At 31.1% G+C, this 25,183-nt stretch overlaps 2 protein-coding genes across 2 annotated transcripts in view; one reads left to right on the top strand and one right to left on the bottom strand.

The window, feature by feature from the left end:
* Positions 1-685: 685 nt before the first annotated feature.
* On the top strand, positions 686-16,750 carry Abcd3 (ATP binding cassette subfamily D member Pmp70). Its single transcript, XM_074120957.1, has 17 exons — positions 686-793; positions 2,787-2,988; positions 3,063-3,099; positions 3,170-3,357; positions 3,444-3,513; positions 3,712-3,738; positions 3,833-3,903; positions 4,841-5,021; positions 6,644-6,856; positions 7,349-7,418; positions 8,161-8,258; positions 9,025-9,199; positions 9,684-9,883; positions 10,240-10,341; positions 12,787-12,960; positions 13,941-14,102; positions 14,422-16,750. The coding sequence occupies exons 2-17, from the start codon at positions 2,873-2,875 to the stop codon at positions 14,497-14,499; spliced, it is 1,962 nt and encodes a 653-aa protein (XP_073977058.1). The 5' UTR covers positions 686-793; positions 2,787-2,872; the 3' UTR covers positions 14,500-16,750.
* Positions 16,751-18,131: 1,381 nt separating this feature from the next.
* Positions 18,132-25,183, bottom strand: part of und (methionyl aminopeptidase und) — a 41,429-nt gene continuing 34,377 nt past the window's right edge. Inside the window, exons 9-10 of the mRNA XM_074120961.1 lie at positions 24,919-25,049; positions 18,132-18,411 (exon numbers count right to left, since the gene is read on the bottom strand). Coding sequence (XP_073977062.1) covers positions 18,290-18,411; positions 24,919-25,049 — 253 coding nt within the window. The 3' untranslated portion in view covers positions 18,132-18,289. The remainder of the gene's footprint in view (positions 18,412-24,918; positions 25,050-25,183) is intronic.

The following is a 25,183-nucleotide window of genomic DNA, read 5'->3' as shown; positions in this document are numbered from 1 at the left end:
ACCTTGCTCGCCGTGTCAATATGCTTACCAAAAATGTGTATTATTCCATTGTCTGAGTACACCTAAGGATAGTAACCTAATTGATTTATCTTCCAAAGCAACCTAACCACAGTTTCTAGGGGTGAGAAACTACTTCTAGCAGTAATCTCTCCTTAATTTCTTCCCCGTACAGAACTGAAAAGAAAGCTATTTTCGTGCGAGAAAAAAAATAGTTGAGCCTGCAAACAACTAGATCAATACCTCTTCTTTCCAAAATAGCATCATTATTAAAGTTAAATCTGCTCTGTGTAATCAAATAGGGGAAAAAAATTACAAAATATGGAAATATGTACTGGATAATATCGTTTATTTTATGGCACGGCTCTTTATTGTATGTCTGACCAGTTTCGGGCTCTCATCCATCATCAGATGAAGATTAAATAGTTTGTTGAAGAGAATTCGACTTCACTTATGTTTCAGTCTCACATGAGGCTCACTATCATGAGTCAGCAATGTAGTGTGAAACGGAACATGGGAAGTGAAGTCGAATTCTCATCACCAAACTCACCAACCTTCATCAGGTATCTAAAATACAAGCGTTTCCGATTAATTAGCGAGAGAAATTAATCGTCGCTGCCCATTGTTGTGAGTCGCCAAACAAATAAGACATGACTCGTTATTATAAGAAATTGAAATTAGAACCGAAAGTGCACAGGGTCAAGAAGTGGTGGGGGTACAGCGCTATCTTTTGAGTAGAAGTTGGTGATAGCTGTCCTTCGTTCGTATAACCTAAACCTACTTAGTCATGGTTAGTAGTGATGGGCAGAACGAGTCCGCGTTTGGAGTCGTTGGATTTGAATCAGTTCCAGGGTTGGAATCGATTCCAACAACTCGTTCACTGATTCCAGTCTGTACTTACCCTATGCATTTGTACAAATGTCACGCATTGTAATTAAATAAATAATTAAAAGTTAGCTTTTCCAGTTAATAACAAAACTATATTTCTTTAACACACATTAAGTAGTTCCCTAATTCCCAATTGATCTGATAAATATAAAATTAACAACGTAACCAAATATTAACAAAAATAGGCTAGTCAAATATAAAAATTAAAGCAACTGCAGTTTTGTCGTTATCTAGCTTGACCACCGGAGTTAACTTGATTCAAGAAGAAAAACGCAAATGGGTAGGAAATTATTCCCATAAAAAAAAATTATAACCCTTCAAACAAAATGATAATTACTCATAAAGAAAGAAATATTTATTTACTATGAATTAATATCAAGCTTTTAAAATATCTTATTATTTTACAAAAAGAAAAAGCTGTGTGCCAAATCTTTAACTTAGCGGCTGGACGCTCTTTCTCTTATCTTCATTGGCGAAAGTTAAATCGTGTACATGTCATGACGACGATCAAAGTAATACTGAGCTAAAAAATAGTATTACCTAACTGCTTTACTTACTGCTGTATCCCTCCCACTCTATCACCTATTTCACAAACATTCGTCGATTGGAAGTAGGTTTTAGTTAAATATTTGTTTCATTTGAAAACAAAAAACATTATAACGCTTTCTCAAGATGTTTTTAAGTTTTAAAAATTTGTTTTTGTCCATTACTCTTGTAAAATACGAAGAATTTTAAATAAAATATAATATACAAACACAAATGATCTAGAATGCAGGTGGAGTCAGTCGGCGTTGTCATGGTGATGGAACCGTTTAACGACTCCGGTTCCAGCTCCAGCATTTTCTATTGGCTAGATTCAGTGAACGAAAAAATGGAACGAGTCCGGTTTCAAAAGGATTTAAATCACTCCGGATTTGACTCCACCAATTCCAGTGGATTTAACCAATGAAATTGCTGGTGTTGGGCCGGAGTCGTTAAACGGTTCCATCACCATGACAACGCCGACTGACTCCACCTGCACTCTAGATCATTCTGTGTTTGTATATTATATTTTATTCGAAATTCTTCGTATATTATAAGAGTAATGGACAAAAACAAATTTTTAAAACTTAAAAACATCTTGAGAAAGCGTTATAATGTTTTTTGTTTTCAAATGAAACGAATATTAAACTACAACCCATTTCCAATCGACGAATGTTTGTGAAGTAGGTGATAGAGTGGGAGGGATACAGCAGTAAGTAAACCAGTTAGGTAATACTATTTTTTAGCTCAGTATTACTTTGATCGTCGTAATAACATGTACACGATTTAACTTTCGCCAATGAAGATAAGAGAAAGAGCGTCCAGCCGCTAAGTTAAAGATTAAGCACACAGCATTTTCTATATGTAAAATAAAATATTAAATAATAAGTAAAGTAACTACAGCATTGCTTTTTAATTAACGAGATGGGTGTGCCTGGTGTTTCTTTGCAAGGTTCGCTATATTGGGTACGAAATTATTTTTCCTTCGACTCCCTGTCTTAGATCGACCCCTACTTTTGTTTAGAAATTAACAAAATAATAAAATGAATATTATTTTAGAATCGATATTCTAAAAAAACCTTGGAACTTATTTTATTCTTCAAGCATCAGTATTTAAGCTCGCCAGATTTTGTATTTTGGTGTGGATTCCTCTTACAAGTTGGAATGTGTCAGTGAACTTCTACATAGTAGCCTTAAGTGAGTTTTATTTTAGTGTAAACGACTACAGTATTAATTATTTTCATTTTAATTTGCCTCAATTTTTTGGGGCGGGGCGGAATCACTTTTTTTTAAAATAGGGATTTGAATCAACTCGTTCCACCATCGGACTCGTTCCAGTGGAACGAGTCCGCTCTAATAGCCCATCACTAATGGTTAGTGCCAGTACAAGTGTAGAGAACAGGAGTAATGTCAGTGTTCGTTCTTAGATAATTTAATTTAATTTTTTGAGAATTTGTTTCTGCAAATGGCAAATTTCAGCAAGTACCTAACTCGTCAAAATGCTGCAGGGGTAGCTTCTATGGCAGTATTTTTGTGGCTTTTAAAAAATAAAAGAAATAACAAAAAAAGTCGGATGATTAGGTAACTTTACTTATTGAAGTACCTCAGTGGAATCGTTTGATATAATTGGATAATTAATCTTTGTTTTGTTTTAGCAAAGAACTTCCAGAAGTAGAATATGTTATAGGGGATGTAAGTTTTATCAGTCTTTTAGCATTAACATAAATCTACTTATAAATTTTTAAAAATTTAATTTTTGCAGAAAACTACAACCAAAGTGAAAGCTCATGTGGGTACTCATTTTTTTCGACAACTTGGAGCACTCCTTAGAATTGCAATACCAGGGCTTGTTAGTCCTGAGTCAGGATTCATGGTTCTCGTTGCTGTCTCATTAGGCGCTAGAACACTTTGTGATATTTGGATGATTAGAAATGCCACTTCTATTGAAAAGTAGGGCCTGAAAGTTTTCTCAGAAATTCTGTGACTGATTTCAATAACCATAAAGAATTAATTTTTACGTATTTTTATTTTTTTAGTGCAATTGTATCTTCTAGCAAAACCAAATTTAGAAGACATTTGTTTCAGTTTTTTTCAGCCATGCCTCTCGTAAGTGTGACCAATACGTTTTAGTTATTTAAGAATTGATTTTAGTTTGAAGACTGCTTGTTTCTTGAAACAACCATAACAATAATTTTCTTTTATTTGAAAAGAAATAAATATAAATAAAGCAAGACAGAAGCCGTCTGTTTGAGTTCAATGCATTACTGAACTACAAATTATTAATTCTGATTCTCTTCTTTTCAGATCGCTTTGGTGAACAATTTACTGAAAGTAAGTTAGTTTTAAAAATTATCCGATTCTTCTTGAAAACTATCCTGCTGGTTGTTGTATTATTTTGTAAACGTTCTTAATTTGCCTATTTTAGTGGGGAATAGGTGAACTGAAGCTTCGACTAAGGACTCGACTTACGCATCATCTTTATGATGAATATCTGAAGTAAGTATTTCACCTGTTATCTAATACCCTGATAAAAATAGTTGAACCAGAAATTGGAAGGAAGCAGACGCTGTAAAATCAGAGTTATAAAGGCCAATCCCTGACATTCCCGACTTTACAAACGAATATATTCGTATAATTATAATTTATATTTAATCAAAATGAACTCAATTCCTAATCAGATCGAGTAGGACTTACAGAATGCAGACTTTCTTATTTGTTGAAATTCGTACCAACCCATATATCCAGCTCGAATCATGTAATTTTCTCTTCCTATTTTTAAAATACAACTTTTTTATATTATGGAATGAAATTCCTTTTCAAACGAAATCTGTCTTGTAAGTTTTCATTTACTAGTATTACATACGCTCTGTGCCAACATGAATTCTGTAAACTGGAAATCGTGTGTGGTGGGAAGACTTGATCCAACTATCTCTGCAGACACTTTGTGTGTAGTGTAAGGGTTCTTTTGATCTTAGGCTCTTGACATCTACACGATGGGAAAGTTCTTGAAGAAGTGGCTTTATACTCTTCGTAGGATGAAATTATTAATTCGCAGAAATTAATTTACATATTTAAACGTAATAATGAAAGTGTAAGAAGCTTCTAAAGCAAGCCTTTCAAAAGTAGAGACTAATAAATAATATAATAATATGCTTTGAAGATATAATTGTGGATGCTTGAGGAGTTGAGAATTGCAAAATTATCTAAAACTATTTCGTCATTAATTCTATGTTCTCTTTAATTTATTGAATTTACTTTTTGATAGACAATAACAATTATAGTCCCGCGATGTTTATGTACGTTTAACTAATATAATTTAAGGAAAATTCTTTTACCCGAAACATTAATAAAATACTGGAAAATTGATTTGAATCATCTGAAGTTAGTGTTTGTTACTTTTTACAATACTTAATGTATTTTTTTTTTATCCTAGGGGATTTACTTATTACAAAATGTCAAACATTGACAATAGAATAGCCAATGCTGATCAGCTTTTGACAACAGATGTTGATAAATTCTGTGATATGTTTACTGATATGTATTCAAATATTTGTAAACCTCTACTTGATATTTTTATCTACGTCTACCGTTTGACAACCAATCTTGGAGGACAGGTAATTTATTTTTTAAAAAAATAATTTTATATCCTATGTATGTATGTATAATTTCTTTAGTCACGCTTAGAGAGAACAGCAGTTGTGCGAGATTCATTCATCAAAACACTTTTTCAGAACAATTAGTTGTTCGTTAACATTTAATAAAAACAACTCTATATTTATATTTTAATTTACTGACATCGGATAATAATAGCCAAGTGAAACCATTACAACAATCAATGTATTGATCAGTTCATTGCTGATTATTACTTTAGTTCTTATTTCTTTTTTTTCATACACAGTGTACGAAAAATTAATAATTACTCAATGTGGCTTATACTAATTTATAAAAGTCAAGTATTATAAATTTTTTCAGGCGGACTTTACCTCCAACTACAAATTTGATTATGGTGACTAGTATACATTTTTTGCCACAAATTTTTCTTATTATATAAAATCCAAGGCCCAAATAAAAAATTGAACCCAATACCACAATACATAGCTTTGCGAGCCTCGCCTCTTACCATTCGATTACTTCGGCACCTCAAAAACTTATAATTTTGCACGACCAAGCTAAGACAAGGGTCACCTTTTTCCTCTTGTGGGAATTATACCTTCCGCACAACCAAGCTAAAGCTATCGAAACTCTGTTTGCTTACTTACTGTAGAAAGAATATCCTCAGAGCCTAATAAAAGGGTAAACCATTTTTCTCTTGTAGTTAGTAAGCAAATTTGCCTGCAATTTGTTATCGGTTGACTGTGTACTTATTGAAACCAATTTCAACTCTGTTTCAAAGCCCTGTACTTGTTTTTTTTTTTTTTCTGGATACAATCCAAGAGATCAGGATTAGTCCTATATTGACAATAATACCTAAAAAGTGCACCTACCTAATCTGTAGTGATTAGAATCGCTTTTAGTCTCATCTATTCGAAAAACACCCTTAAAATCGTTTACTTTCATCTGTCTATGGGAAATGATTCAAATAATGCTCACGACTTTTTGACGCAGTTTATAATTTCGCTCATGGAAAGTTCATGAAATGTTAATTAAGCTTAGGAAAGTTGTTTTTGTACTTATATACTTTGTATTTATTCCAACCTGCCTCTTCCCTAAGCTTAATTAACGTTTTATAAACTTTCCGTGAATAAATTGCATCAAAAAGTCTATATTAAAGTCTAAGACTATATATATATAAATTAAAACAGGCAATCTTGACGATTAATCTCACTTTTGAAAAGTAATAACTTTTTAAAAACGTAGATAGGTCCGCTGTGCTGCATAATGTAGTTGATTTGCTCAGTCGATGTTTATTGTATCTCTGATCATCATCAAAGGAATATTAATGTTCGGTGTAGAGTTTCAACTTCACTAATGTTTCCGTCTCGCACTTCTATTGCTGACTTCTACCTCTGAAGGGGGATGAAAGCCCGAAACCGGTCAGGGATACAATATGCGTGCTGCGACAGATAAAATCAAAAGATATTAACGTTCTGTTTGTATGTTATGAGTATTGTAAATGTAAGAATACTCGTATGAAAGTTGTGAGTTTAGAAAGATTAAGATTAGTTTGCTAGTGAATTTGCTAAAATTAGAAAGCTGCTAGTACAGTTTTCAAAAGAGTAAAATTTTCTTTTTTTAGACACCTGGTGTTATGCTGTTGTACTTAATGTTCGGTGGCGTCTTCTTAACGTACTTGCGAAAGCCGGCAGGAAGAATGACAGTGCAGGAGCAGAAGCTCGAAGGAGAATATAGATATATTAATTCAAGATTAATAACACACTCTGAAGAGATAGCTTTTTACGGAGGTAACAATAAGGAAAAACTCACCATTCTCACAGCTTTCCATAAATTGGTAAGAAATTTTATGTTTATATTCTTTAAAAGGTTTATGTAAGACATCATTTTATGGAGGAAAGTTAATTGTATTAGAGTTTCTCTTCTTAAGAGTCTCTTAAACTCTCTGGCCATTGATAAGCAGTGGAGGCCGACAAAGTATTGGAAAAAGACTCTGTTAATACCTTCAGATATTGGCGCACCTTAGTAAAATAAAAGATGTATATAATTCATTTCTTTACTACGCTCTTAAAAATAAATGAAAAATTTATGTAATGTAATGTATGTCTTGTATATTTCGAAGTTAAGTAGTTCTGTGCAGAAAATGAAGATTTTTTTGGCATTATTTTTTTGATATGGTTAAAAAATTATAAAAATAATTCCTTTTAGTAAATTATAGTGAAGCTAAGTGAAAATATAATTCACAGAGGCATTTTTCAGTTAGTTTTAATCGGCAAATTGTTTTATTCTTTGTTAGTTTTATTCAGTAATAGTTAAATGTTTTATTCAGACTAATCACATGCGAAAATTTTTGGAATTCAGAGTTCTGATGGGTACGTTGGACAATATATTAGGAAAATGTAAGTATTTAAATTTTCCTCACTAACATTCTATCAATTATGGTTTATAAATTTTAATGTTTTTTTAATGTTAATACAGAGATATAGTAATAATTTTAGAGGGGCTCACATACACATGTTGATTGATCATATTTAAACCAATAAAGAATATTTGTTCATTTAACGAGGGTTAACAAGTTTTTAGGAATCGTGTACAAAAACAGCTACCAAGTAGAACAAAATTAATATGGTAACTCCTGTTATCAATTTTTGGCTTTCCTGCACTTTCTGCATATTTTTATTATTTTTTTTAACAATCTTTTTTTAGATTTTCTCTTCCTAGGAAGTTCTTACAGTTCACTGTCCGGTAATGGACAGTGTTGTCTTTAACGAGAGAACACTGTCCGGAGGCCGGCAGTGCACTGAAAAAAGCTCCGGGCGCCAATAACCTCAGATGTTGACGCTCCTTAAATGATTAAAAAAAAAATGTAACTATAGTGCTTTTCACTTTTAGTTTTTTACTTTACCACATGGACATAAAATGCAATTTCAATGTCACAACGAAAGTAAGCTGAAAAAAGATTCCAACTTTGAGAAACCTGCTTATGAAATTGAATATTTCCCCACATCTGTGAAAGCTCTGTGTGCAGGATATTTTATAGTTACTGTTGTTACATAATGCTGACACTAAAATTGATTTTCCAGCTTTGTTTAAATGTAAGAATAAACATTTTTTAATTATATAATATTGTTTTTATTTCAGATTTTGGCACAGTTGTCGGTTTCATGGCTGTCAGTTTACCTTTCATGAACTCAAAACATCCTATTCTTAGTAAGAAGGATAAAGATGGTAGGTTTATGGTAAGCTTAGAAATCTTAAATTACTTTTGCTTTATATTTTGCATTTTTAGTAATACAAATGGGAACATAAACATTTCTCCAAACATAATTTTTTAATTTGTTTAAATGGGCAAACTTAAAGTAATTTTGTGTTAAATTTTAAGTTTAGCCTAATGAAAATAGTCAGCAGCATCCGAATATGTTTCTACAATTTATATTTAAATGTTTTAAAGAAACATAGAAAGAGTGAAAACGCACAATATTCCCGAATAATATATTAAAAATAAATAAAATTCATACTATATTTCTACCATGAATAGAAAATACGCATTGTTCATGAGTTCGAAAGTTATAATTTCATTCTGTTGAAATGAATATGTACAGTTTATTGTTATTGTACTTTAGAGGGAAATCTAACGCCTCAGTTCTCCCATCTAAAAAATTTAATGTTCTAAATAAATGTTCAAGTGATTAGAGAAATATTTTAATATCTAAAGGTTTTTGTATCAGCTAATTAAGCGGTGTAATATTAAGATTAAAACTAGTTTTGTTGTTATACGAAAAAATGAATGTAAAAGTGGCATGTGAGAATATTAGTTTATAGCCTAATTTTTAGTTTTAACAAATGTATTTTTAAAATAGTTGGTAAAGGGATTTTTTCTGTTAAAATCTTAACGTTACATTTACTTTACATATGACCTTATTTAATACAGAAATGCTTGGGACTTTTGTACCAAAATAACTTAGGATGGCGATTAATATGTTTAAATTTACCTTTCATTTCTAGGAGTACTACAGCATGGGTAGGATGATGGTAAAAATGGCTGAAGCTGTTGGCCGTATGGTACTGGCATTAAGGGATTTGAATAGATTAGCCGGCCTGACAGCTAGAGTCAGCCAACTTACTTCCGTTCTGTCGGAAATTAATTCAGGAACATATCAGCGAACCATGATGATAAAAGGTAAATAAAAAAGTATGGTCATGATTAGGACTTTCCATTAGGATGAACTTTGTCTCTGCTATTTAAAAAAAAAAAAAAAAAACAGGATTTATGTTTATTTTAGATTAATAATTTAAACAAATATAATATTTGCTTGATTCTTATTTTTTAAAGCGCTAATTTCGTATTTTTGCACTGCCTTTAGTGTTCTACGAGATTTAATTGAACGAAGCGTAAATGTAAATCTGGAATATTTATTTTTGTTTTTTATTCTTTAATCCTAAATCAAAATTCCAATGACATAACGTTCTGATATAAATTTGATAATTATAATGCTATCTTTTCATTAATTATGTTTACAAACTTAATAATATAGTCAGAAAAAATATTTATAACTTGGTTCCAAAGCAGAGTTTTAATAAATTAATTCAGCAATTAATTGATTTGCTTATAAAAATTATAATTTCTATGATTCCATAATTTTGTTGCTTACCATTATTTGAAGAACTAGAAGGTCTACAACCTGGCACTGGCAAGATTCTTTGTCAGGATCGACTTATTAAGTTTGAAAAGGTTCCTCTGGTAACTCCCAACGGAGATGTTCTCGTAAGGGAATTGAATTTTGAAGTTAGATCAGGCATGAATGTATTAGTATGTGGCCCCAATGGTTGTGGCAAAAGTTCTTTATTCAGAGTTCTAGGAGAGGTAAGCTATTTTTTTTCTTCATTTCTTTATTTACTAATGATTCTCATTTACTTTTCTCATGTTTACTATCTCTTAATCATATTCAGATAAGATTTTTTTTTTCTGAAATGCAACAATAAAATTTCATTTTTTGAATATAAAATTACGCCAATTTTTTGTTATTTGGCTTGTAAAGTGTGTGGAAGCTCTCTGTCAGAACTGCCTTAAGAAGTAGCTTCCTGAGAAAATGGTTCTAATATTAGTTGTAGAACAATATTAATTCAAAATTTGATACAAAACTTTTCAACTGTAATCCATGAAAACTTATCTTCTTTATATATACATAAATATATATATATACACATTTTTTTTTCTAGTTATGGCCTCTTTTTGGTGGCACTCTAACAAAACCTCCGAAGTCTAAACTTTTCTATATTCCACAACGACCTTATATGTGCCTTGGAACACTAAGAGATCAGGTAAATTTTGTTAATCGCGCCATAATACGAGTATGTTATTTGTATGCTTTGTTATTAATAAGTCTTAATGCGCTTTGCAACTTACTTCATGAAAAATTTTGCTTTAGGAACATAGACTTATATAACGTATAACGTTAATATTTATACCCTTTAATTAAGGGATTAAAAAGATGGTCTTGAAATGAATATATGAAATCTATTATATTACAATCAGGCGTATGAAAAATAGATTTAAATGGATTTTTCTGTGTTATTCATGTATTAAAAATGAGAGAGTAAGATTTAAAAAAAATAAGTGATGGAATGTCGTTGCGGTTTAAAATGGGTGAGCGAAGATAAGAGATTTTCTTAGTGAAGGCAACAAGGACCAACTTTTATGATTCGATTTAACTGGTATTCACATAAAATGATTTCGAGTGTAATCTTTTTCTTTTTACCTCTTTTGTTTCTGTACATGTTCAAGACAGATTACGGTTTTTATTTTCCCAATTTTTTGAATTGTTATTTAGCTTGAAAAAATTTTTTTTTGATATGTCTAGATCAGTATAGGTCTTATGATATTTCCTATCACTATAGTTTAGGGCGCTTTTTAACCAGTTCTCTTAAATACCTCGTCAATTGATATTTTTGAAGAAGATAATTTTTAAGAAACGGTTAACCTCGTTCCTTTCATGTCCCCTTTTATTGAATCAGTACATCTGGGAAGCTCAGACCATCAGCTATCAACTCAGTTCACCGTGAAACAAGATAATAGTCAAGGAATGTAGCGTACCTCCCTTCTTTTTGAAACGTCGGAACACTTGAGAACTTTAAAAAAAAATAGAAGAAATTCTATCTGGATTTTTGCTATTGGTTTAAAATCCTATTTTGTATTTGGTCCATATGCACAGATGTAAAGTTCAATTTCATATTAGATTATTGAATTAGGAACTTGCCAAAAATATACATGAAAGTAAATGTAAAAATACTAAGGTTGTGGAATGACGAATAAAATTAGCGATATTGATTAGGTTCTGTCGACCTAAGCACATTTTTAATGGTAGTGGAAGTTAGCAAGAAATTTCCAAAGGGGATAGGTATCTTTAAGTTCCTCAGCACAGTGTAGCGCATTTTAATGGAAAAAGATTTAATTTGAAAAATGCTTATCTAAACTTCTACGCTTAGGTATAGTATTAGGTTCTATAAAATAATAGAGAATATACCTGTTTAAGTCAATAATTGGTAACAGCCTTTTGTATGCGTCTCCAGTCTGGACATTGAAGTATTTAAATGAAACTGACTCGGTTCAATTACGGTTTTTTAAGAGACTATTATGTCTTCCAAGAAATACCGCTAATCACTTGCTTAGGCTTGAAACTGGAGAATTACATGTGAGTTTTTCTGTTTTAAAACAAGCTTTTAATTGGATTTCAAAAATAGAAACTATGGAGGAACATAGGTTGCCAAAAATCTGTTTCAATCAGTTAATTAACTATGACCAAAACAGTAATAATAAGAAAAACTGTTTGAAATACAATTGGTTTTCTCAAATTAAAAGTATTATTTAAAAAACATGTATTGATCATTTAGGTAATCTGACGGTTCTTCTACGTACTAGTGACAACTTTAAAAATATTTTAAATTTAATAAAATTTTCCTAGTAACAGCTGATTTGAACCGTTTGTACAAATCAAGCTTTTCCCAGCAGTTATACTCAATTCATACTCTTAAAGATTTTCTTACGTGTCAAACATATCTCGAACTAAATGTACCTCTGAAATTTATTAAATTTTTTGCAGAATTTAGGCTATGTAATAATTATTTTATGAAATTTAATATTAATAATATAATTTACAAAATAGACCCTACAAAAACATGTATGTTATGTAATCTGAATGAAAAGGAAGATCTTACACACATTCTATTAAATTGCACTTTGTACAATAATATGAGAGATGTAATAAATATTAACAGTAGTGACTTACCTCATCAAATTATAGTTAACTTCAAAAACAATTATTTTAAAGCTAATATTTTTAATTTATGCAAATACTTCTCTGCCATTCTAAAAGTCCGCTCTTTTTCTATTTTAAACGATTAAAGTAGGAATAGGTTGATTAATAGGTATAAAGCAAAAGGAATAATTTTCTTTATACTTTCTATGAACTTTTTTCTTTATTTGATGGTAAAAAATTATTTACAAGAAGTATTTTTTATCTTTTGTGTGTTTATGTTTTGTACTCTTGTCAGCAATCAACTCACTTGTAACAAGCTACGATATATGCTTAAACACAATAAAGTTTATCTATCTAGCAATATAAAATAATAATAATATATATAATAATTATTATTATTATTATTGTAATTATCGTAAATAACAGTTAACAAGAAAAACTCTTTATCTCGTTTTCTTGCTTTTTTGTTGCCTTTATATGTCGCAGATAAAAAACCATAGCATTATTTTAGGTTATCTATCCACATACAAAAGAAGAAATGCGTCGGCGCGGAAGAGATGACAGCATACTTACCCAGCACTTAGAGAGAGTGCAGTTATCTTATTTACTACAAAGAGAGGGTGGCTGGGACTCCATAGCAGATTGGATTGATGTATTATCTGGCGGAGAAAAACAGAGAATTGCTGTAAGTGTAACATACTGTTATTCCTTGATGCTGTAACTGTAAGTAACTGTTACTTATGCTAGCTGCAAGGGGCAGACATCCTCAACTGGTAAATAGTGATAAGATAAGAATAAGTCAGATATTAGAATTAAGTCAACCCGCTGAAGTTCTGACCACCTACTCACGATTTAAAGAAAAATTTAGTTAACATTCAGCAAAATTTTTGAGAGTTTAAAGCAGTCAACTTAATGTTCATTTTTATCGTATTCATTTTTTTTTTTTTACTTTATTTAATGTGCACTTCAATGCATTATTCTTGCACTGCCCTCCGTTGCAGACATTTCCAGTAGGATAGCAGTGACCACCCTAACCACCTTGTTCAACTATTCAGTCCGATAGCTCTCAGGGTTTGGCTATAGACCACCTTATTTATATCTGGTGAGTCAAATACTCTTTCGGTGCAAATGTTGGGTAGCCTCCCACAACTTATTGAAGGGATTTTATTGATTGCTCTCACAACCGATAGAGGTTCGTAACAGAGGTGTCTCCTATCTCTGACATTAATTGTTTCGCGAAGGTACCATTTCGTCCTGGATAGAAATGACTCTCTTATTTATGCCAGAAGTCTGTGCGTTCTGCAGGAAAAATTCTAAACTGCTATGTAGATATTTCTACTTTCACATGGTTCGTCTCTCCAATCATTGAACTGTTACGTTATTGAGGCCGACCTGGGTTACTGTAGTCTTTATCTTCTAACAAAATCTTGCAGAACTATCAGCGTCTAGTGGAAGGTCACAAATACATTCATCGCCATCGGCAAAGTTCATCTGTTAATTTTTCTTGGTTAGTTGATCTGTAGATGTTCCTTCAAGTGTCTATCTTTTTTTCTTTTTTTTTTTTATCACTTCGTTTTGCAGCCGATTAGTTTGAGTGAAACACTTTTTTTTGTAAATATATTAATTATATCTTTTATAATGTGTACATAAAATATTTAATTACAGATGGCAAGGCTCTTTTACCACTCTCCTCAATTTGCAATATTAGATGAGTGTACTAGTGCTGTGAGTGTAGACGTTGAGGGTTCTATGTACCAATATTGCCGTGAAGTTGGTATTACCTTATTCACAGTGTCTCATAGGAAGTCTTTATGGAAACATCATGAGGTATGTTTATCAAGCAGATTAAGTTAATGCATTCCCATTTCAAAAATAAGTTTTACTCAGTTATGAGACGAAAAAGATTGTGTATTACTACTTCATTTGGTACTTGGCGCCTCTGCCTACTAATAACTCACTTAATACTGAACACATGAATGATTCTAGCTTATCTTCAATCATGCATATTTCGCACAGTGAATTTTACAGATTGAACTCGAGTACAATCGACCCCTAGTGGACACGGTATTTTTAGTCACTCCCTGTTAAATTTTCATATGATAAAGTTTATCATAGATGTATGTTAAAATAATGAATTTATTTGTAGTATTACCTTCACATGGATGGGCGAGGATCATTTGAATTCAAGAAAATTGAGCCTGAAACCGAAGAATTTGGGTCTTAACTGTAAAACAAGTACTTTAATGGCAAACTCTACACCTTGATTGTACCTGTTTACTTCTTCATTAGAAAAAACGGAATTTGAACAGTAATTAATTTTATACAGGAATACAGAAGTGTATTCAGCAGCATAGAACCAGTGATTGGGTTCTTAGTTTCAGTTGTGATCACTTCTTATTATTTTTTGTGAAGTGATATTAATTTTAGAATTCTTTTGTAAAGAAACGAATACTTTTATCTAAAACAGTGAATCCAAACGGAAATTCTACATTATTTTGCACACCGAAAATTAATCTTTATTGTTGCGGCCAATAGCATTTTCAGAATTTTAACATCCCATTCAATGTATTGTTTTAAACGAGGTGAGAATTTTAACTTATCCCGACTTCATTTTTAAGTATGTAACTTTTGTGAAGTTCATTATTTTATTTTTATTTTTTTATGAGTTCTAGAGTATCTAGAACGTAGAAAATTAGCTGACCGCTATTTGTTTTTTTAAATGAATTTTATGTTTTAATTCGTTTCAACAATTTGGATAATGATGTTCTTTTGGCAAAATCTTTTCACAAACGTCTGTTGTGCCAAGATGATAAAAACAGTTCGTTACTTTTTACTACTATGGATAATTTTCTTTTTAAATCGTTATATCGCAAGTGTAAATATAGACATTGGGCTTCCGATGTATAAAACTATCCATTAGTTTACACTAAAACAAAAAAAAATAGTTTAACAATTAATTGTTTATTTCATTTTAATTTTTATTATAAAGTTGGTTAAAAGTTAATGAAAAAACTTGATATTAATAATTACTCTCTGTAGCGTTAAAAATGCAATTAACTTACAATAATCAGCTATGAATAGGGTAGCTATTATGAGCACACAGTTAAGTTTTAATCAATTTGATTACTCTATAGAACTTTAATTAAGCATGTTCTCCAACGAAAGTGTTTATTTTGAAGTAGATATCCCTCAATTGGCTAAAATTACTTGCATCAAAGAACTAACAGTAAAAGCAAAACGCTTTAGATACACAGTAGATATAAAGAATATAAGTATGAGAATCTCATTATGAAAAATAATTGCTCAAATGTAATTTGTTGTATTTCTGCATCAACTGGATTCAAAACTTGACTTTTCGAATTTTTTCAGCAAAAAACAAAAACATACAGAGACACTTTCTTAATATTTGTTTACCCGATTTAACTAAAAACGGTCGCAGTGGAATTGGAAAAAATACTCTCTCGGATAAATTGTCATACATTAAATTTAAGGGTATCTATCTATAAAGTCACACAATTTGTTGGTAAGAACATTTTTTACCCTAAATTTGGTTGTAGAACAAACTCTGTTGGGCTAATTCAAGTCAGTTAATTTCATACCATTTTTAGATGGTTGATTATCTCAAAAATAATTTTTAAAATTTGTGTCTGATTGACTTTTTCTATTTCGATGCGTTAGCTAAAACTCAATGTGGGATACTATTTACATTATTCGTCACGGAGTGCATGCATTTTATGATTCTGACCGATTACGAATTTTCTTCCAACTTCAGCGATTGTTTCATCAAGACGGTATGGAGACTTTGATTTCGTCGAAAGTTTCTGTCACTCCGTCTGTCTGTTGTCTTTCATTCTCATTCCATATAAAATACAAATAGAATTTTTAAAAAAATCACAAAATATGTTTCTGTGATAATAGGTTATCAAAAAGAAAAAGTCCTTTAAATAAAATGTTTGGAGCCCTTAGGAATTTATCTAATTGATTTTTATGCATTCTATGATTGTTAATTGTCGTACTATGCATAATTTTCATATATATTAAACTTCTTAAACTTCATCTTTTTAAATAAACATTCATTATTCATACCAGTAGGTGTTATGTAGTGTATAATTTGTAAAGATAAGATTACAAAAAACAGCAAGTGTCCTTTTGAAAATTCGAGTCTTCAAAAATTAGAATTAATAAATTTTATTGAAAATCAAAATATAAAAAGACTATAAACTGTGTAGATATTTCATAAATTATTATGTTTCCTTTGTAGCTGTGATGAAATTTTCTTCAAAAGCAAATGTAAATAAAAAATTTATTTAGATATTGGGATTGTTAAAAACGTGGGAAAAACATTATATTTATTTTCTTGACTATTTTAATGTTCTGTAATTTAAAAAAAAATACCTGTTTCTTTCAACTGTACATTCCAAATGTTACTGTAACTTTTTCGTTGAGTTTGAAAATAAATCTTGCCATTCCAGAAATTGTTTTCTTGATTTATTGACTAACATCCAAAGAGCAGTGTACAATCAGAACTTAGATTTATACAAAAAAAAAAATCTGCAATTGAATTTTTAGTGTATATTTATTTAGGTAGATTTATTATCTTGATAATTTTGGAAATTGAATTTTCAATGAAAGTACTAGTTTGGAATTTTCCTCGTACAGCAAAAATAGTTCTGATATTGTGCAAAAGTATGTTTTCAAAAAATGAAATTATATGTATACACGAATAATTTGAAATTGTTTTATTAAGTGCGGGGAATATAACCGCTCGAGTAAGAAAACACTTCCCCTCTAAGTTAAAACAGATTTTTTTTTACCGGTTAAAACAAGGAAAAATAATTATTTGAAATTACAGATTCCTCAAATCATCTTGCCTGTTTAATGAAGTTTTTATTACAACCATAGAAGCAGAAAAAGTAGCAATCCAAAAAAGAAGCAATGTAGCAAACATTTTGCATTGGCTGCTTGCCGCAAAAAAGGTGATATTTGATAGCCGTCCTTGCTAAAATACAAGGCTTAAAGATAGCCAGTTGGTTCACCAAAGCTTTATCTCCTGGACGCTGCAAGATAAACGAATTTTTTTTTTTTTTTACAGAAAATTGGTTAGAGTTCTTAGGCCTTCTAATTTTACTTGTTAAAGCAGTAAGAGACACAGTAGGTTTGGCGGGCCCAATTTGTTTCTTCGTTAAACCCAACTGCAAATTAGATAGTGTTAACACTATTATATTAGGCTAATAAAAAGCTTATGTTATTTGATGTTAAATTTGTATCTGTAATATTCAAATTATAGCTCTCCTCTCGTTTCCAACTGCTTTTCTTTTCCTTGATGTTGTTAGACTTCGGAATGGATCATGTCTTTAAAATGTAAAACCTTGAAGGCAAAAATTACAAATTGAAATTAATAAAATGTGCCTATTGGGATCAAAAAATTGCCATTCTATTTGAAAGCAAATTTAAACTGGTAAAAAATTCATTATTTAACTGAGTTAAAATTTATGTAATAAAAAATAAAAAATCTATGAACAGTTATCATGTTTTCTTTTTCTCTTAAGTTGTTTAAATAGAATTCAACAGGAATGTAATCAGCTAAATGGTTATCGCACTAGATCCCTTTGCGGATATCTCGGGTTCTTGTTATGCCTGCCCCTTGAGGCTTTCTTCCCAGGAGTCCACATTTGAAGGTCGGCTCTTGCATTGATTAATAGGATCGAAAATGTCAAGAATGATTTTTATTATTATTTTTTTACTTTTATTACAATTTAAATGACGTTACAGTATGAGAGGCCTGCATAAATATAAAATTAAACGATGCTATAAAATTTGGGAAACATACAGAGAAAACTATAAACATGAACCAGCTTGGAGCGAAAGAATATTTATTTCCTGATAAACGAAAAATGCTTTAGTTATAATATTACTGTTCTTTTATACTCATTCATTACTTATAACGAGTGATATATAAATGAACATTATATATACAATATTTTGAAAATTTTACTGAAACATTAAAATAAAATTCAGTAGTCATCTCCTTTACTGATAACTTCCTTGCAGGTTGGACGAAGTACAATAGTATGTTCAAACTGTGCAGTGTAACACCCTTTTATGTCACACAGAGGAGGGTAAGCTTCAACAGCACCTGCAAAAAAAAAATAAAATAAATACATTTAATACACATATAGTTGTAGTAGCTACTACAAAATTTCTTCAGAACTTTGTAACAATTAGTCTTCGACACTTTGCACTTGTAGGGACTAGTACTAAAATGAACTTTTGCAAAAACTGCCATAAATTTTCACAAGCAAAATGTCAAATTAAGAATTACGCGATATGTATAGTGAGTCAAAGGAACCTTTTACCTTTAACAAGAAAACAAAGAACTAAAAAAACATAATAATAATCTATCCCGCTCCCCATCAAGAATTTTGTCCAAACATGGATTTTTCTGCGATACATTTAAAGCAAATTTTAAAACGTTAGTGGATCTATGGTAAAATGGTCTAAAATTGAATTTAAAATTCAAAAAGCGAAGGTTTTTTCCATTCATAAAACAAGGGCGCTGCAGGGGAGAGTCCAGTTAATTAGGGCTGTCTTCCTGAATATCTATATGACCTGGCATCCAGACTTGAATTATATCCTAGTTGGAAGAAACTTTAATTTTTTAATGTTTCAAATAGACGATAATTTCACCATTTTCGCGTGAAAAACTCTTGGTCTTCTGAGACATAATACTGTTTTGCAAAAGCGTTATATCTGCTTCTATAAAAAGTTGAACAGTCCACCTATTAGCAATCTTGATATTATTTTCTTAAACAAAATCATTTCACACATTCATTTCATATTTGACCGTACGCGGCTCTTAATCGTGAATGCAGTTTTAGTCTTGTGTTCGTTTTCAAGCCATTTTAATTAAGAAAATCCATCAATTAGTTGGGTCTCCTTTTAAAGGTTGAATCTTCAGAGCAAGTGAAGTACTTACTATTCATGCAAAAATTCTTCATAAAAGCAAGATTCTGTAAAGCTTATACTTTTCATAAAAACACAAAGGGTGTATTTCAAAAGTTCAGTTTCATTCGCTTTAACTATTTAGCTTCAGACTAATCTACTGAAAATGAACTTTAAACTATCGAGTGCATTACCGTAATATTCCTCTTTTGGTGGATAGAAACAACCAGAAATCTAGAAATGGGTATTCATGGATTGAAATATGTGAATTTACTTCCTCTTTTCGCAAAAACTTCAACTTTTATCTTTTATTTTAGAATACTAAAATAATTCTTAGATTAGTACTAATGGTATACTCCTTAACAAAAACTTACAGTTTAAAAAGTTAAGTATAAGGGTTGATTAAACGCCAAAAGGTACACAAATCAGCAAGTACCCAACATTTCATTAATACTTCATTGATATTATTTAAGTAATTTTACCGCATTAATTTTCATTAATATTTTTTAAGAATTTATTAGATGTCACATACCCTTATGCTGGCCATTTTCATCTACAAAATATTTGTTCAAGTAGCACACCATTTAACTTAGATTGACTGTAATATCTATTTATCTATAATAATCAAACTATTAATTACAGGTGAAAAAGAAAACGTTATAAAAATAAAAAAATATGAGGCTTAAAAATTCAAAAAATTTTTTAAAAAATGCTTACACCAACATACATCAATGATTTTGTTTATTTATTTTTATTTTTAAATAAAAATCGTCGGTTTAAGTTCATTCTTCGATTAAAGTAATTGTTATTTTATGTAGTAGTCAATCTGGCTTTATCGTAAATAATATAGTTGTCTTCAATTACATTCTCCATCTAGGTGTTCTTCCCACAATGTTGTGTATATGTAATATAAAGTAAATAAGATATGCATATTTTTAGGACAGCTAATTATTCCAGTATTTTACTATAAGTAAAATTAGAGGGACTACATTAAATTACAATTGAGAAATGAATAATTATTGTTGAATAATTTACTTGATATTACCTACGCGTTATTTGTGCTCACAAATACTTCGGAAAGACGAATTCTAGACTGAAGTATTGTTTTAAATCCGTGATTCAAATTTAAACAGTAGCCGACTCTAAATTTGTCTTTTTCTAATTTAACATGCATGTATATGTGACAACTTCAGAATAAAGGGCACATTAAAGAGAAATCAGAAGAATAATTTGGAATAGAGTTAAAATAAAGTACCTATTTATACGAAGATATAATATATTTTATCACAATTATAACTATTATGAATGAACTGGCCAGCATAAGGGTATGTGACATCTAATAAATTCTTAAAAAATATTAATGAAAATTAATGCGGTAAAATTACTTAAATAATATCAATGAAGTATTAATGAAATGTTGGGTACTTGCTGATTTGTGTACCTTTTGGCGTTTAATCAACCCTTATACTTAACTTTTTAAACTGTAAGTTTTTGTTAAGGAGATTTTTGTACCTTTTGGATAGATTTTCCTTTTTGTCTATTAGCAAAGTTACGCCTGCTTTACAGATTTTTTTAAAATTTGGAATAAGCTATTCTATCATTATAACCTGATAAGGTGTTAAATCGGAACCGTAATTACCACTAGAGAGATCTTTTTAAAGAATGGTTATAGTTGCGGTCCCCAAACCATCCTCAATAACCATTTTTTGGAGAAAGCGTTTTGAATAAAATAGGAAGGTATTTGTACGTAAATAGCAAAATTAAACTGCGATTTCAGTACTTCCTTTTAAGAGGAGCAAGAAAAATAAACTGCGATTACAGTACTTCTCCCTAAAAGGCAAAGATTTTGAATCGAACGACAATTCATTGATGTAAATCGGTTCACTCATTGATAATTTTAACGATTGCAGTACTTCCTCTTTAGTAGGTGTAAGAGCATGATGGCACTTCACAGCCACGTAGAGGAGCTTTAATCACTTCTTCGTGCTAAATTTTATCAAAATCGGACTAAGCTTTGTAGAAATATTGGTAATAATAGTTTTAGAAAGGGCCTTATTTGGGTGGGGCGAACTCCCCTCCTTATGAGGCATAGCGTCGAGACTTTTAGAGTACAAATCTGTACAAAATTTCGATTCGAATGACACTTCATTCATGAAAATCGGTTCACGTGTCGATAATTTGAAACGATTGCTATACTTCCCCTTAACAAGTGTAAGAGCAGATCGTCGCTTTATTGTTAGGTAGGGGAGCCCTAACCCTATCATCCTACCAAATTTTATCAAAATCGGGCCAAGATTTACAGAGTAATTAGTAATAATAATTTTGGAGGGGGCCTTACATAAAGGGGGCTAACTCCTCTCCCATTCGATGCACAGGGCCGAGACCCCCAAAAGGCACATCTACATAAAATTCCCAATCGAATGACACCTCATTCATGAAAATCGGTTCACGCGTTTAGGCGCTACGTTGTTTACAAAAAAGGTAACAACAAGAACAACAAGAACAACAAGAAGAAGAACAAGAACAAGAACATTTTTTGAAAAAGCGGTTTTTGCTCATTTTCGGCAACTTTTTTCTCGAAACCTATTAGATCTGGGTGGTTGCAAAAAAATTACAGTTATGGAGGAGGGTTCGGAGTAAGATTTAAAGAAAATTTGGGAATTTTATCTTTTATAGAAAAAGAGAAAAAAATTGTCAAAGTTGGGTGTTTTTCAACGTTACGCTTTTTCGTGCAGTTTTTGATGGTCAACCCTTATACAACTGTCCTACCGGACAGTTTTAATCTCTTTAACAAAAACTTACAGTTTAAAAAGTTAAGTATAAGGGTTGATTAAACGCCAAAAGGTACACAAATCAGCAAGTACCCAACATTTCATTAATACTTCATTGATATTATTTTAAGTAATTTTACTACATTAATTTTCATTAATATTTTTTTGAATTTATTAGATGTTTCACAGACCCTTATGCCATTTTAATCTACAAAATATTTGTTCAAGTAGAACACCATTTAACATAGATTGACTGTAATATTTAATCAACAACTATTAACCACAGGTTAAAAAGAAAAACTTTATTAAAAAAAATGCTTACACCAACATTCATCAATGATTTCATTTATTTATTTTTATTTTTAAATAAAAATCTTCGGTTTAAGTTCATTCTTCGATTAAAGTAATTGTTACTTTATGTAGTAGTCAAAAGTTTATAATAGGTAATAATTAATCTGGCTTTATAGAAAATAATATAGTTTTCTTCAATTACATTCTCAATCTAGGTATTCTTCCCACAGTGTTATATATTTGGAATATAAGATAAATAAGATATGCATATTTCTATGACAGCTAACATAATTATTCCAGTATTTTACTATAAGTAAAATTAGAGGGACTACATTAAATTACAATTGAGAAATGAATAATTATTGTTGAATAATTTACTTGATATTACCTACGCGTTATTTGTGCTCACAAATACTTCGGAAAGACGAATTCTAGACTGAAGTATTGTTTTAAATCCGTGATTCAAATTTAAATAGTAGCCGACTCTACCTTAGTCTTTTTCTACTTTAACGTGCATGTACATACTCGTACATACATGTGACTACTCAGAATAAAGAGCATAATAAAGATAAATCAGAAGAATAATTTGGAATAAAGCTAAAATAAAGTACCTATTTAATTACAAAGATATAATATACTTTTTATCATAATTATAACAAAAAATAAAATATTATGAATGAACAAAGGGAAGGGATTAGCTATGCGGTTAGCGTATTGGATTCCCACGTGGAGGTTCCGGGTTCGGAGGCCGGCAGTGCACTGAAAAAAGCTCCGGGCGCCAATATCCTTAGATGTTGACGCGACTTAAATCATAAAAAAAAAGAAAAAGAAAATGAATGAACTGGCCAGCATAAGGGTCTGTGAAACATCTAATAAATTCAAAAAAATATTAATGAAAATTAATGTAGTAAAATTACTTAAAATAATATCAATGAAGTATTAATGAAATGTTGGGTACTTGCTGATTTGTGTATCTTTTGGCGTTTAATCAACCCTTATACCTTAACTTTTTAAACTGTAAGTTTTTGTTAAAGAGATTTTTGTACCTTTTGGATAGATTTTCCTTTTGTATGTTTTGCAAAGTTACATATCTGCTTTACAGATTTTTTTAAAATTTGGAATAATAAATTTTAATTTTATCATTATAACCTGAAAAGGTGTTAAGTCGGAGTTACTACCACTGGAGAGATCTTTTTAAAGAATGATTATAGTTGCGGTCCCCCAAACCATCCTCAATAACAATTTTTTTGAGAAAGCGTTTTGAATAAAATAGGAAGGTAATTTGTACGTAAATAGCAAAATTAAACTGCGATTTCAGTACTTCTCTTTAAGAGGAGTAAGAAAAATAAACTGCGATTACAGTACTTCTCCCTAAAAGGCGAAGAGGCCAAGATTTTGAATCGAACGACAATTCATTGATGTAAATCGGTTCACTCATTGATAATTTTAACGATTGCAGTACTTCCTCTTAGTAGGTGTAAGAGCATGAGGGCACTGCACAGCCACGTAGAGGAGCTTTAACCACTTCTTCTTGCTAAATTTTATCAAAATCGGACTAAGCGTTATAGAAATATTGGTAATAATAGTTTTAGAAAGGGCCTAACTTGGGTGGGGCAAACTCCCCTCCTTATGAGGCACAGCGTCGAGACTTTAAAAGTGCAAATCTGTACAAAATTTCGATTCGAATGACACTTCATTCATGAAAATCGGTTCACGTTTCGATAATTTGAAACGATTGCTATACTTCCCCTTAACAAGTGTAAGAGCAGATCGTCGCTTTAATGTTACGTAGGGGAGCCCTAACCCTGTCATCCTACCAAATTTTATCAAAATCGGGCTAAGATTTACAGAGTAATTAATGATAATAATTTTGGAGGGGGCCTTACATAAAGGGGGCTAACTCCTCTCCCTTTCCATGTACAGCGTCGAGACCCCCAAAAGGCACATCTACATAACATTCCGACTCGAATGATACCTCATTCATGAAAATCGGTTCACGCGTTTAGGCGCTACGTTGTTTACAAAAAAGGTAACAACAACAACAACAAGAACAAGAACAATTTTTGAAAATGCCGTTTTTGCACATTTTCGGCAACTTTTTTCTCAAAATCTATCAGATCTAGGTTGTTGCAAAAAAATTACAGTCATAAAGGAGGATTTGCCCTTTATTTTAAAGAAAATTTGGGAATGTTATCTTTTATAGAAAAAGAGAAAAAAATTGTCAAAGTTGGGTGTTTTTCAACGTTAGCTTTTTCGTGCAGTTTTTGATGATCAACCCTTAGGCTGGAAACAGTGGAGCGGCGAGCAAAGCGGCGCTGATAGCGAAGAGCGAAGCGGCGAAATCAAACACAAGTTAACATATGGGACCGCGCATAGTGGCGAGCAAAGCGAAGATAGAGCAACTCTATCTATTTCTAGTTTTTGTTTTTGCCGCTTTGCTCTTCGCTATCATCGCCGCTTTGCGCGCCGCTCCACTATGTTTCCAGCCTTATACAACTGTCCTACCGGACAGTTTTAATTACTAAACCTTTTATTTTCATCCTTTTCATTTAAAATATACCTAAGAAACCCATTGGTTTTCTCACATCATACACTCCCTTAACTTCATTATAATTATAAAAAATAAATTAAAAATTTACCTTTGTCACAGAGATCTTTAAGAGCCATCTGATAACGGGTTTGACCTAAACGATCCAACCATCTTTTACAAAACGCCAGAGTCCCAAAATTATTATTGATTACATTTAAGAGAGATTTAGAAGACTGGATTCTGTGAACAAAAAATAAAGTGTTAAAAAAGAAAAACAAAATCTTAGTATTAATAAAACAACTGTATCGCACACAAACAGAAAAGGAGAAATTTCACAACCTTCCGGGCAGCGGTCCCCTAAGTATATTCCAGGG

This window comes from Rhodnius prolixus, unplaced genomic scaffold (assembly GCF_049639745.1).
Source record: "Rhodnius prolixus isolate KJV_2025 unplaced genomic scaffold, Rpr scaffold_2, whole genome shotgun sequence".
NCBI lineage: Eukaryota > Metazoa > Arthropoda > Insecta > Hemiptera > Reduviidae > Rhodnius > Rhodnius prolixus.
Note: the sequence above shows the minus strand (reverse complement) of the source record. Positions and strands in the feature narration are given on the sequence as shown.

Coding starts and splice junctions, on each gene's coding strand:
- Abcd3 (XM_074120957.1), top strand. CDS start 2,873: ATGGCAAATTTCAGCAAGTACCTAACTCGTCAAAATGCTGCAGGGGTA. Junction 5,022..6,643: donor CAACCAATCTTGGAGGACAG/GTAATTTATTTT, acceptor TTCTTTTTTTAG/ACACCTGGTGTTATGCTGTT. Junction 9,884..10,239: donor TATTCAGAGTTCTAGGAGAG/GTAAGCTATTTT, acceptor TTTTTTTTCTAG/TTATGGCCTCTTTTTGGTGG.